This window comes from Diceros bicornis, chromosome 2, assembly GCF_020826845.1.
Source record: "Diceros bicornis minor isolate mBicDic1 chromosome 2, mDicBic1.mat.cur, whole genome shotgun sequence".
Classification (NCBI taxonomy): Eukaryota; Metazoa; Chordata; class Mammalia; order Perissodactyla; family Rhinocerotidae; genus Diceros; species Diceros bicornis.
Window position 1 is genome coordinate 15961147 of NC_080741.1, and position 12872 is coordinate 15974018.

Genomic DNA, 12872 nt, shown 5'->3' on the forward strand with positions numbered 1-12872 from the left:
TTATTGGCTTCCACATATCTGTAGAGAAGTAACTAAATTCAAAAGATGAAGGAGGTAGAATTGACAGTTCCTAGATATTGAGAGGATTGGGAGGGTGGAGGAAGAGAAGGCAAACATGAATTTCAGGTTCTAGGTTTGAGTAACTGGGTGGATGGCAGCACCTCGACCAAAATAATGGAAAAAGGAAGAGGGTGGGGTGAGGTCAAGGCAGGCAGGGGTGGGGGTGGTACAGAACAAGGTTGCATGTGTTCAGCCTGATGCACTTGAATTTGAGATGCTTACATGGGGGGGGGGTCTCCAGTATGTAAATGATCTTTGTCTCAAGTTTATGTGTCAAGGGTATGGCACCATTTCCCCTACCTTCAGCATTTCAGTGGTTGCTGAGACCAGGAAGTGGGTAACATTGAAGGAGAGTATGTAGATTAAGGAGGCATGTGGATGTGTTCCTGGAGAAGACCCACATTTAAGGACCAACACAAGAAAAAGAAATAGGGAGATATAGGGGGAAAAAATAGGTCAGAGAGGTGGTCCTGGAACAAATTATGGTCCTGGAAATGATGAAGGATGGAGTGATCGTCAAGGGAGAGTGCAGAAGAGAGAGTCATTGGGTTAATCATTGAAAAACGTCCCCTGGACTTAGCACCTGGAAGGTCATTTGTAATCTCAGTAAGAAGAGTTTCAGTGGAGAGCTTGAATCAGAAGTGGATAGTTATAGGTTGAGGAGCGGATGGGGAAAGTAGTGCTCTTTTGATGTGAAGGGAAAGAAATCAACTCCAGGAGCCTCGTTTTTTCACTTATAAAATAGATACAATGATGTCTTGCATAATAGTTGTGGGAATTAAAGAATGAGAAGCTTATTATCACAGTGCCAGGGATACAGTAGGTCTTCACAAATTCTGTATTAACCATTTGTTATATTAATAATATTAACAATAAATACATTAGGGATTATTTGCTCTGACTGGCTGGCCCTCTGTGGGCTGTGCATCCTTCGATTTGGCCCCTGGATCAGCAAAGGAAGGCTTCCAATTGGAGATACCTACTAGAGGGTAGTAGCTAAAAGCATGGGCTCTGGGGCCAGGCTGCCTGGGGTGGCATCCAGGCTCTGCCGCTTATTGTTTGTATTTTAGGCAAGTCATTTAAACAACTTGTTTTAGTGTCCTCATTTGTAAATTGGAGACAATTATAATAGTACCTAATTCATAGGGCTGTTGTGAGGACTAAATGAGATGGTACAAGATCTAGCAAAGTAAGTGTACAGTAAACATTAGCTGTATATCTTTTTGCTACACCACAGTCAAGAAGACTTGGTGCATGCTCTCCTTGACCCCAGCACTGTGAGTCAGTGTGCCCTGTGAGTCATCTGTGCCCTGACCTCTGGTCACCAGCTGCTTGTACAGTCTCCCAGTGCTCCCCTGGCATCTGATCCTGGCTCCACTTGACTTTGGGTCTGGACGCACCTCAACTTGGGAGAGCTTCATCCATGCTGGCCTCAACATCTGTCCTCAGTCTCCTGGCTTCCTGATTCCTCTGTCCTAAATCCACTTCTGCCCACAGTTTCCACATGTTAAAAGCCAACAATAAAGGCCAATATGTACTGGATATGTATTATGTGCCAGGAATTGTCCTACAGGCTTTCCATAATTGTATACATTTCCACGTATTATACAACAGACTTTCAAGGTAAGATCTGATTCCCAACTTTTCAGATGAGGACACAGGGCTCAGAGAAATTTATTTACTATAGATCACAGAGCTATTCAGGGATGGAGACAGAAATTCGAATCGAGGTCTGTGTAACTCCAAGTTCTTTTCACTCATCTTACTGCCTTCCAATTAGCCCCAAAGGAGGGCTCACAACGTGTCCGAGGGGCATAGAAGAGTGAGTGATCCAGATTAGCAAAGGCTTTAGAGAATAGACAGATCCCAATATGGAGTTCCAAGTATGTACCCATTTAGATTTGGGTAGGAGAGATGCATTCACAGTTTAGCATTCCAACTGGGAGAATGGCAAGAGCAAGGCCCAAGGATGGAAACGTTGAGAGGAAGATTAAGAATGAAAAGGAAAAGGTAAGTAAACAGAAAAATGGGAGGGAAAGAACAAGACTCTTCAGCTATGCCGTGGGGGAAGAAGGAGAGTTGTCCACCAAAGCTTGAGGTCTTAAGATAGTTAGCTCTACGTGGGCATGGATCCTTGTCAAGATGCCCCTGACCAGCACTGCCATGCTGATAAGGCAGTACTGCCTGCCAATCCTTCACAAGCCACTGCAAGGAAAGTCTCCATCCTAGGCTCAGCACACCTCAAGGGGCACTGAGGGGTAATGCTACCTGCCCATAACAGCTTTTAAATGACGGTCCCTCTCAGGAGTGGTTCATGACTCAACAAGGAACTCAGACCATCCACCTCTGCTTGGCCCCCACTATCAGGTGACTTCAGGAGGGCTATGCCTTACCTGCTAGCCCCTACCCTTGCCTGGACATCCCTGACTCTGATCTTGCCTTTCTCTTCTGCCTTTGAGGTACTTCTCTTTCTATACCTTCTCATCAGCTGGCTATGATCTTTTGCCTATGCAACATGCCAAAACCAAACTATCCTCTAACCTGTTGCCTGCACTTCTCAGGTTAATTTCCAGTGCCTTCCAGAGTTGAAGGATCATCTATGTCTGAAGATGAACTGCTGGAAGAATAGACCTATTTCCTATCATAAGCAGGTAGTCTAGAAACAGGAATTTTTTTCCTATTACACTATTTGCAACTTAAATATTTGATATTTAATTATGGAAGGAAAAGCAAGAAGATACGGCGTTTTTGTAGAAGGGTAAAGATGCAGTGGGGAGGGATAAGGAGGTTCATAGTCAAGGAAGAGACTCCCAAGCCCTCTGAGCCCCACAGGGCCCAGACTAGAATGAAGCGAAGAGAGGCGTTAGGGCACAAAATTTGAGGCATTCACTCTTACGTTGTGCAAGCGCAGGATATGTGCTGGCCCTGGCACCAACTACGTGGTCAATTACTCCATTCCAATACCCCTTACTTGCCCTACTTAGCACAGAATAGTTCTCTTCCCTTTACTAAGTAAGATTCCTAAATATCTATGTCCTGTGTTTTAGCACATCTAACATTTAGTTGTAACTCATCATCTTTTTTTTTTTTTTTTCTGGAAGTAACATAGGGTATTTAAACAGTTGAATTCCCCTTGTCTTAGATTCTTCTAACTGCTGTTTTGATTGAGTCTGCTCCAGATGTAATTTCCGCACACTTCCAAGCTCTAGTTTCCAGGGTTCTTGCAGCCCTTTTTCACCTTCTCTGAACATACTTTAGTTTTTCAATTTCCTCCAGTGCAGAACATCAGGAATTTATCCTCCCTTAAGCTCAATTCCTTCCTTAGGGTGTGATCAATTAAAACCCTTAAGGCTGTCAAACAGCCCTCCTTTCCGTAGTTACAAACTGATTTTTTTCTAAGTCACCTTCCCCAACAACTCTTAAGATGGAGAATTCGGCTTTATGCAGAAGAGCCCTACATAGTTAAAAGATGCACATTTAAATAAAACAAATACCATGTAATTCAATTTTAAACTTTAAAACCAGAAAACAATGCTCTGTAATAGTGAAGATCTTAATATAATTCTCAAATGATTTTAGTTGCTTTATTTTCACTCAACCACTGGTTTAATCCCAGTCATCAGTGATTCTATTAAGTGGAGCACACAGTATACTCCAAGGTCAATCTTATTAGAGGCCTCCTTTGATCATCCTACATAAATTAATACCCCTACTTTCACTCTCCAACCCCCTCAACCTACTCTATTTTTTCTTCAGAGCACTTCTTCATTAGACATTACATCATTAGAAATGTAAGTTTGATGACAGCTTTTGGACAACTTTGTCCATTTTCTTCACTATCATATTGCTAGTTTAGAACAGTCTGGCACCCGCGCAATCAAATATTTGAGGTGAGTTGGGTGGATGGTTGGATGACAGATAAAATATCTCTAAAAGCTATTTAAACAGACATTACCATACACATAGATATAACAGTTCAAAAAATATTTTTTTCATCTTGGTGCCAAGTGATTAGCATATGTCCCGATAAAATCAGTATTTGTTTTCTATAACATCTCCCTTATCTATAGTCTAGAAACCATATCAAAAGTCTGTTTGTCCTTACTTGTTCCTAGAAAAGACATGCTTATTCAGGGATTACTAACTTCTTCCCTAAGGGCTCAAAAAATACTAATTAATAATCATTCCTGTGTTTAGCCTAAAACAGACAACACATCAGTCTCATTCTGGGTCCCCGTCTCCATAATTTCCCAAAGGCTATCTGCAAATTTTCTACATAGTCTATGATATAAATTATCTCAGCCCAGAAATTTATGTAAAGGAACTATATATCTTAACTATTTTAGATGTCTATTTTTAATTGCCTATTTATGTTTGTTTTCCTGTTTGAAAGTCATTATCATTCCATGAGATATAAGAAAACTGGAGGGGAAATTGAGTACTCTTTTTGTGTTCTGTAGTTATAACCACAAATAAAATTTGCAACATTATTCCAAAATACTGAGACCAGTTTTCCTGTGAGCTTTAAAAACAGCTTAAATTTAAAGTGGTTTGAGTGGAAACGTTTAAAAATCAGCCAGTCCAGCAGGTAAAGTTTGTGTTAAACCATTGTAGGCATCAGGCCAATTCTGAAATATTTGAGATAATGCAAGTGCTCTGGCCAGCAAACATAGTCCCAAAAAGACACTTTGGTTTAAAACATTTACCTCTGTGAACACGGCCAATAACAACTGCTCTTCAATAATAATTTTCCTGCTCTTTAAAATCTCACCAAGCTCAATTTAGGTTCTCCTCATTAAACAAGCAAGTCTCAGCAAACTGTATATGCTTTCAGATCAAAAGAACACCTCATTAGTAACCTAGAAAAATATATTTTGGTTCCTCGGTCACTTGGTTTAAGTCATGTAACAGCAAAAAATTAGGGTGTGGAGTATGCATAGTATGCTTGTCAGTGTTTAGAAGATGACAGAGTTGAGTCACATAAACTTGCTAAACCAATAGAACCAGCTTATCAGAAGAGAAGAGCTTCCTACTTTGCCTTGCATTAGAATCAAATAATGGTTTTCCCCAGAAGCAGTAATGTGGCATTTTTTAAAAAGTCCACTGGATGCTATTCAGAACATAAAATGAGGATCTCATCATCTATATCAAATGTCCTTTAAGGAAGAAGTGACTACAGTTTTGAAGCCATTTGGAAACAGTCAAAAGATCTATATAAATACAAGATTACGAAGGACCCCCCTTATCTTCTAGGAAAATATTAAAGTGGAAAAGTTAAAGCATGTTGTAATGCTACGTTCCTAATTTATTGATTTGGACATTGCACCGGAAGTGTTTCTGAAAAATGATAGTTTCCTGATTCTATATCGAAAACTTGGAAAAATAGGGAGTAACAGTAACTGCATTTGGAGATGTGAACTAGGGAGATAAGGGTTGGAAGACTTTTTTACGTTGAATTTTTTTTTTACCATATGCATTGGTGAAAATAAGAGGACATCCATCTGATAAGTCGCCTGGTGGGAATTCAACTCCAGTATTGTCCACTTCTCCTTTTTCAAGGGAACCCAGAACTCTGAATTTTATGTGAAATCCCCCAATTTTTAAATGTTAACTATTTTTTTAGGCACTGTGTGGGTTGAACTGTATTCCCATTTGATTGAACACGGCACCTGGCCAAGATGAGGGGTGGGGGAAACGGTGGTGGTGAAACTTAGACTTCACAACAAGAAGAGGGGCTGGGCTTCCTGGGCGGAAGAGGTGCCTTTTCCTAATTTTCACAGACAGTAGTGGCCCTGCTTCTTTGCAATCTCTGGATTAGACAATAGAATTAGAGCATTAAAGCTTAATTTATGTATCTCTGAGGATGACCTTATTCTAACAACCCAAGCTGCTCACCTACTAGGCCTTTATTCTTCCGGCAATGGCAATGCATTGCACTTAGCATTCCTTCTTTGTTTAGTGATATATCTGTGACACACTGTCCTTAACAGTGCCAAGTGCCTGTGTTACTGCGTATAGTGAAAGATGTATAATATATATGTGTGAATATATATTCAGCTGAACCCTGAGGATTTAGGACCAAGTAACAGAGCAGCAATACCTTTTCGCTACTAAGTTTACAGCTACTAGCTAGCTATGTTGTTCTAGTTCTTAAGAAAATTGCTTCAAGTAAAATTCATGCTTATAAAAACAGCCAATGGCGTAAGGATTGGTTTAAGACTTTTAAAAAATTGACAAAATGTTGAAGTACAAAATTAAGTAGTTCCCAGTGAGGTTTTCATTGCATAATAAAAAGAGGACACAATAGGTATTATTGGCACACATGGGCTATCTGGGAACTCTCTAGTTATTATAAATCTAATTATAGCAGAGAAATACGCCTTCTGCTTCCAGTGCTACTCCATTCCTAGCTACTTTCTTAAAAGCCTTAACATTGCTGCTCAGTGGGGTTTGCTACAAATAGCTCATGTCTGTGATACAAAGTTTTAACTGCTCTTTTTTTTTTTTAACAAACATTCTTTTTTTTTTATAAAGAAGGCTGGAAAAAGAAAACAGAGATGAAGAACAAAAAGAAAGCATCATCGAATGTTTGTTTAAAATGAAATGAAAAGATTTTTACTACCCAGTCATTTTACAACCACTTTAAAACTATTTCCTTCAATTTATATTCAAGTGACTTTACAGCAAAAAAGGTAAGCATACATTACTTTTATTTCCATTAAACTTACCTACTAATAATCACCCTAATAAACAAAAGGGGACTGAGAAAGATAACGAAACATGAAAGAAAAGGCTTTAAAAGCAGATGTAACAAAGATGAAAGACTATACATCAATATCTTAATTATATTTGCTGACTCCTGTTGCTTAGTGCGAGAAGCCAGGGCTGCCACCCAGTGGCAACATAAGTCTTTAAATGATTTTAAGATTTAAAGAATAAAAAAATATTTTAAAATAAAACAAATTAAAAAACCCAAAAACCTCATGAATTAGAGAATTTTAATTTTAACCTCAGTAATTCTGGTGTATTAAATGTCTGTTTCTAATTATTAAGGAATGGAAACATTCATTTGCTTAGGCAGCATTGGAGAAATTTTTGAAAATATCATATGACTTCCTACCATTTACTAAGTTATGTGGTTTTAATAAGTATTTTCAATTAAAATATTGAAGGTTGCTTTGCTTAAATTTAAATCTCCAGAATTAATAATGGAGAAGAAAGCTGTGACCATAAAACACAACTTGTTTTCTTCTGTGACCTACAGAAGTTGATTCAATACTCTCTAGTAACCTTTCATCCATACACCCAAACTTCTGCTTGGTAAACAAAAACATGATGGAAGCACCTGCAAAAATAAGATTTTAAAAACAATTTTCTCTAACCATGAGCACATCTTATCTTTTCCCCAGGTATACATCAATTTTAGTGTCCCAGTCAACAAAACTCAAAGCTGAAAGGAGGAAAAGAAAATAGAAATACTATGCCTGATAATTATTGATGTTTACGGATGGGGGGAAACTAAGTATCTTATTGCCTCCTCTTACCCCAAATCTTGGCCATAGCTTTATTCCACATTGGCACAGATATAACATATTCTAATACAAGATGCTTTGGTAACACAACATTAGGGGAAAAAATAACACTAGAGCATCCATTTAGTTTGAAAAGCTAAATATCTCAGTGACTGACTGCTTTTTTCTCTTGAAAAACCAGATGAGAGAGAAGCACCAAAAAAAAATTTTTCAAAATTTAGAGATTTTTGTTTCCAACAGTTGAAAATTGAAATTGTACAAGACATGTTTTCTAACCTATGTTCCATTTGTTTCGCTTTACATTAAATGAATTTTTTAAAATAATGGCAGACACAACATACTCGATATTTACAATGGCTTGTGACAAATATAATACCTGAAAATAATTTCTAATTTTCCATTTATTATTGCTATTTAGTCACAGAAAAGATTAACATTCTCCAAGAAATTTATTTTAGCATATGTCACATACTGATATAATAACTTTATATGAAGAGAAACCATTGTGAAAGTGACTAATATGGTGCCCTTACAAGGAAATAAAGGCAATAAAGAAATTCTCCCATATAAAGACTTTCAATCTGCATCATTTTTTCAAAATATAAACCTTAATATTAGAAGCAAAAACAGCAAAAAAACCAAACAGAAGACCAAGGATAAGGAAGTGCTCTATGCAGATGCTTTGCATACGTAGTATATTTGTATGGGCTGAGTTATAACAAAAATACTTAGGTATTATAGTCAATTCTCATACAGAGTTAGAAACAGCAATTTCCAATCAAGTACGATTGGACCAACATTTTCTCAGTCTTCAATTACATGACGAATTATAGCTGTGTAGCAGTCACTTTTGGTCAGCAGTTATCATGATAAATGCTTGATAAGATATAATTTTTCTCCTTGTTCACTTGTAAAAATTGGTGCCTTTTTGTAATGTTCTACAAGTTCTTCCATGGTGCTGAATTTACGCTGCCCAATGCAGTAGACAGTCTCTTTTAGTTGGACTTTAAAATGCTTGTTTTTCCCTTGCGCTTTTAGTGATACTGAGAAATCATTTGGCTAAAAGAAAAAAAACATGTAGGGTTAACATACTGAAAGACATTAATTAGCATTTTTATATAAACAATAAAAGCACTTACTAAGTGCTTGAGCACTTGAGCACTTACTAAGTAAGTACTAGGCACTATGCTAAATTATTTACAGAGATCATCTCCTTTATGCCTCAAAATAAAGCCATTTTATAGATGAGAAAATCGAGGCTGAGAGAAGCTAAGTTGCCCAAGATCATCCATTTAGTTAACAACAGAGCCAGGATTCAAACCCAAACAGTCAGACTCCAAAGTCACTTAACTAATATGCTCTACCTAACACCCACGGCAAATTCTTTCATTTAACATCTGAAGCACAAGAGGTATCTTCTCTCCAGTCAGACCACTGGAGAAACACGTGAAAGATCCAAGACATCCACCCCTTTTCAATCAGTAGCTAACAGTACTTACAGAGTAAGTGAGATAACACTCTCAATTCTCAAAGATGAAGGACACAAAAATGAGAATTAACGTAAGCTCTAATGAGAGGTCATAACTCAAATGCCTACAAGGGGCAAAAAAGAAATGTAAACAAGTGACACGGTGGCTAGACGGAGGAAACAACAGTGCATGGCCAGTCTAAAGGAGGTGGCCACTGAGCTGCGACTGTTGCCTTGTGGGAATACGAGCTCAATGTTGACAGGCCTTCCAATTTTATTTTATTTTTTTTGTGTGTGAGGAGATCAGCCCTGTGCTAACATCTGCCAATCCTCCTCTTTTTTTGCTGAGGAAGACTGGCCCTGGGCTAACATCCATGCCCATATTCCTCCACTTTATATGGGACGCCGCCACAGCACGGCTTGACAAGCGGTGCGTCAGTGCGTGCCCGGGATCTGAACCGGCAAACCCCAGGCCGCCGCAGCAGAGCACGCGCACTTAACCACTTGTGCCACCGGGCCGAGGCCTTCCGATTTTAGAAAGGAGGTCTGACGTCTGAATTTTTATAATAAATCTCCGAATATTTAAATACTGACAATGAATTCAAACGTTTAAAAACATTGTGTAAGTCAAACAATATATGCCTGTTTGACACCTCTACTTTAAAAATTCTACTGCTAAAATTAATGATATATTTTGGCTAATACCTATGCTCAATCACCTACGAGAAAATACACAGTATTCTGCAATCAAGCTACTTTCTTTCTTTTTTCTGAGGAAGATTCACCCTGGGCTAACATCTGTCCCCAATCATCCTCTGTTTGCTTGAGGAAGATTTGCCCAGAGCTAACATCTGTTGCAAATCTTCCTCTATTTTGTATGTGGGCCGCTGCCACAGCATGCCCAGTGACCAGCAGTGTACGTCCACACCCAGGAATCCAAACAGGGCCACCGAAGCGCAGCACACCAAACTGAACCACTAGGCCACAGGAGCTGGCCCTCAAGCTACTTTATTAGGGTTTTTTTTTTTTTTTTTTTAACTTAACACTCTTCTGAATGTCTATATCAACCCCAGAAGCCTCTTTTTATACAGTTACTGCCAAAGTTTCAAACAGTGGGCTTCTTGGAAACACCCCATACTTATGGTTACCCACTCCAAGGTCACTCCCTTCCTAACCCCTCTGCGCATTGCTTGTCCTGGAAAGCAGGGCCAGGTTAGGCATCCAACAGGAAACAAATCCTACTACTCTTCCCTATCATCAACCACCTACTCTTCCTCAGGGGTTTTGTACAGGCCCCATTTCCTGAATTTCACGTTGGGCAGTTCAATTATCTCAGTCTCTCCTCTCATTTCCTCTCTCCCTCTCTTACACACACACACACACACACACACCACTCACACTGACAGGTTTTCTACTGACTTTCAACCTTCTGTACAATCACACATTCACTTCTGTACAACTACATACACACAAACAAAGCCAGTACTAATCATGATCTGAAAAGTAGTGGTATCCTTTATCAAGGAAAAATAAAGGCTATTTTTAAGGGAAATGAGTATCACCAAATGCTGATATCCCAGAGAGTTCCCAAAAGAGCTCACATAATTTTCTTATTCAATTTTTATGGTTTTATAATTTTATTAGTATTAGAATAGAATTTATCTTTTATAGCAAATGCATTCAAATACAGTGAATGTTAAAATAGGTTTTTGAGGTACATAATAGAAGTGTATTTCCAACTTCCAAACGACCAATTTATGAAGTAACTTAAATATCAATTTTTTAAATTTGGGATTTCCTATATAAGCATAATGGTGCATCCAATAAGCAACTTAAAACTGTTTTCCCAGCTTAGTCTATTGCATTGTTCTACTCTCAATGAAGAAGCCAGTGTTAACTTCTCAGTTTAATGCAACAGAAAATTATTTCAGGAATGCAAAACCAACAAAACTAGACAAGGCCAAATAATCCAGTGTAGTATCACTGCTAGGGCTATATTTTATTCAAAATAAATACAGTTGGAAAGAACATTGACTTTAGCTTCAGAACATGTACGCTTATGTCCCAACTTACTACCTGGTTAATTTTAGGGAAGCCACTTAACCTGTCTAATCTTCTATTTACTTTTTTTTTTTTTTTTTAATACCCAGAGCTCTATTTCCATTTACCTTTGAAAATCAACTTACCGAAGATTCACTATCACGAATGAGGAAATCACCTTCACGCCCTCTTTCATTTAATGCCATTTCTGCTTGATGCCTGGTGACTTTCCCATAATACCATGGATTGCCAGCAAACTTTCCAGTGAGTGAAGGCCTAATATAATCACACTGTGGAGGTGATGGTTCCAAACCTGAGGTTAACGGATTATTCTGCATAATGGTAACATAGTTTTTAGGCACCAGACCAACCATTCCATTGATCTTCCTGCATTTCCACCACTCAGGGTCATTTTCAGGTTTTTCAATAACATCCATTACATCTCCTTTCTCAAAATTAAGTTCTTCATCATTGGATGAGCTGAATGGGTAAAGAGCCTGTACCACATGCAACACTTGCCCAGTATTTAGGTTATTGACGACTGCGGCTAATTTCTCTGACAGAGAACCTACATGGTCACCTAAAGGACTTTCACCTTCCTCAGTTACATAGTTTGAAGGGAACCATCCAACTTGTCCATTGTAGCTACCCCGCCACCACCCATCACTGCATTTCTCCATGACGATCACCTTCGTCCCTTTTATCAATGACAATTCATCCTCTCTCTCTGCCATGTAGTTAAATTTCACATAAGCAGGCATGTTGAGGTCATAGAGCCGTTCCCCTGGGTCAAAGCTATCATCAGCAGGAGATGCAGAATCTGGCACACTAGGTTTTCTTTTCACTTTTCCAATGCCTGTTTAAATAAAAAGGGGTAATGAGAAGAGAATATAATCCACTGATAACCAAAAAAACCAATTTCTTCACTATTAAAAAAGGATCTTCAACTCTGTGGTTCTTTTAAGCCTTACATTTAGATAGCAAATATCTTTCTTTGTTTTTATATCCCCATGACTTATTTATTTCATAACTGAAAGTTTGTATTTTTTTTTTTTTTTTGGTGAGGAAGATTGGCCCTGAGCTAACATCTGTGGCGGAATCTTCCTCTTTTTGCCTGAGGAAGACTAATCCTGAACTTACCTCCATACCAATCTTCCTCTATCTTGTATGCAGAACGCTGCCACAGCATTGGCTTGATGAATGGCGTTAGGTCCACACCCAAGGTTCGTGGTTTCAGATCCTGAACCCATGAACCCTGGGCTGCTGAAGCAGAGCGTGCAAACCCAACCACTACGCCACCGGGCCAGCCCCTGGAAGTCTGTACTTTGACCCCCTTCACAAATTCTCTTTTCATAACCACACACTTAACTGCAGTTATTACATAAGAGTTTACCCTTCTCATCTTTTCTCTTGTCAAAGGCCTTTATAATTATAAAGTTGTCCTAAATTAACAAATTTTCTCTTAAATGTAAATAGATTATTTCTCTCATATCTACAATCTAATATCTTAACCCATATTCTTCTTGTCTTAGTTTATTAATCTAGATTCCACAATTAGCTATATAGAAATAAAACAAAAACTTAAATTACAACTTGATGTGCAAGATAAAACTGTATTTAGGTCTGGGTAATCCTCCTATTTGCTTCCTTAGTTCCCAGACCCAGGTTGCTCTATTTACCTCATATGTTTATTTTAAAATAATATATTATCTACTTGTTTGTCTCCCCTGACCCCATTCTCATGTCAGCTACACAAGGGCAGGGATTTTTGT

The 12872-nt window shown here is 38.4% G+C and overlaps 1 protein-coding gene across 2 annotated transcripts in view; it reads right to left on the reverse strand.

Annotated features, from left to right (window-relative positions):
- Positions 1–7610: 7610 nt before the first annotated feature.
- Positions 7611–12872, reverse strand: part of NCK1 (NCK adaptor protein 1) — a 66985-nt gene continuing 61723 nt past the window's right edge. For both annotated transcript variants that reach the window (XM_058552527.1, XM_058552537.1), the window contains exons 3-4: positions 11247–11956; positions 7611–8651 (exon numbers count right to left, since the gene is read on the reverse strand). In XM_058552527.1, the coding sequence (XP_058408510.1) occupies positions 8457–8651; positions 11247–11956 (905 nt within the window). In that variant the 3' untranslated portion in view covers positions 7611–8456. The remainder of the gene's footprint in view (positions 8652–11246; positions 11957–12872) is intronic.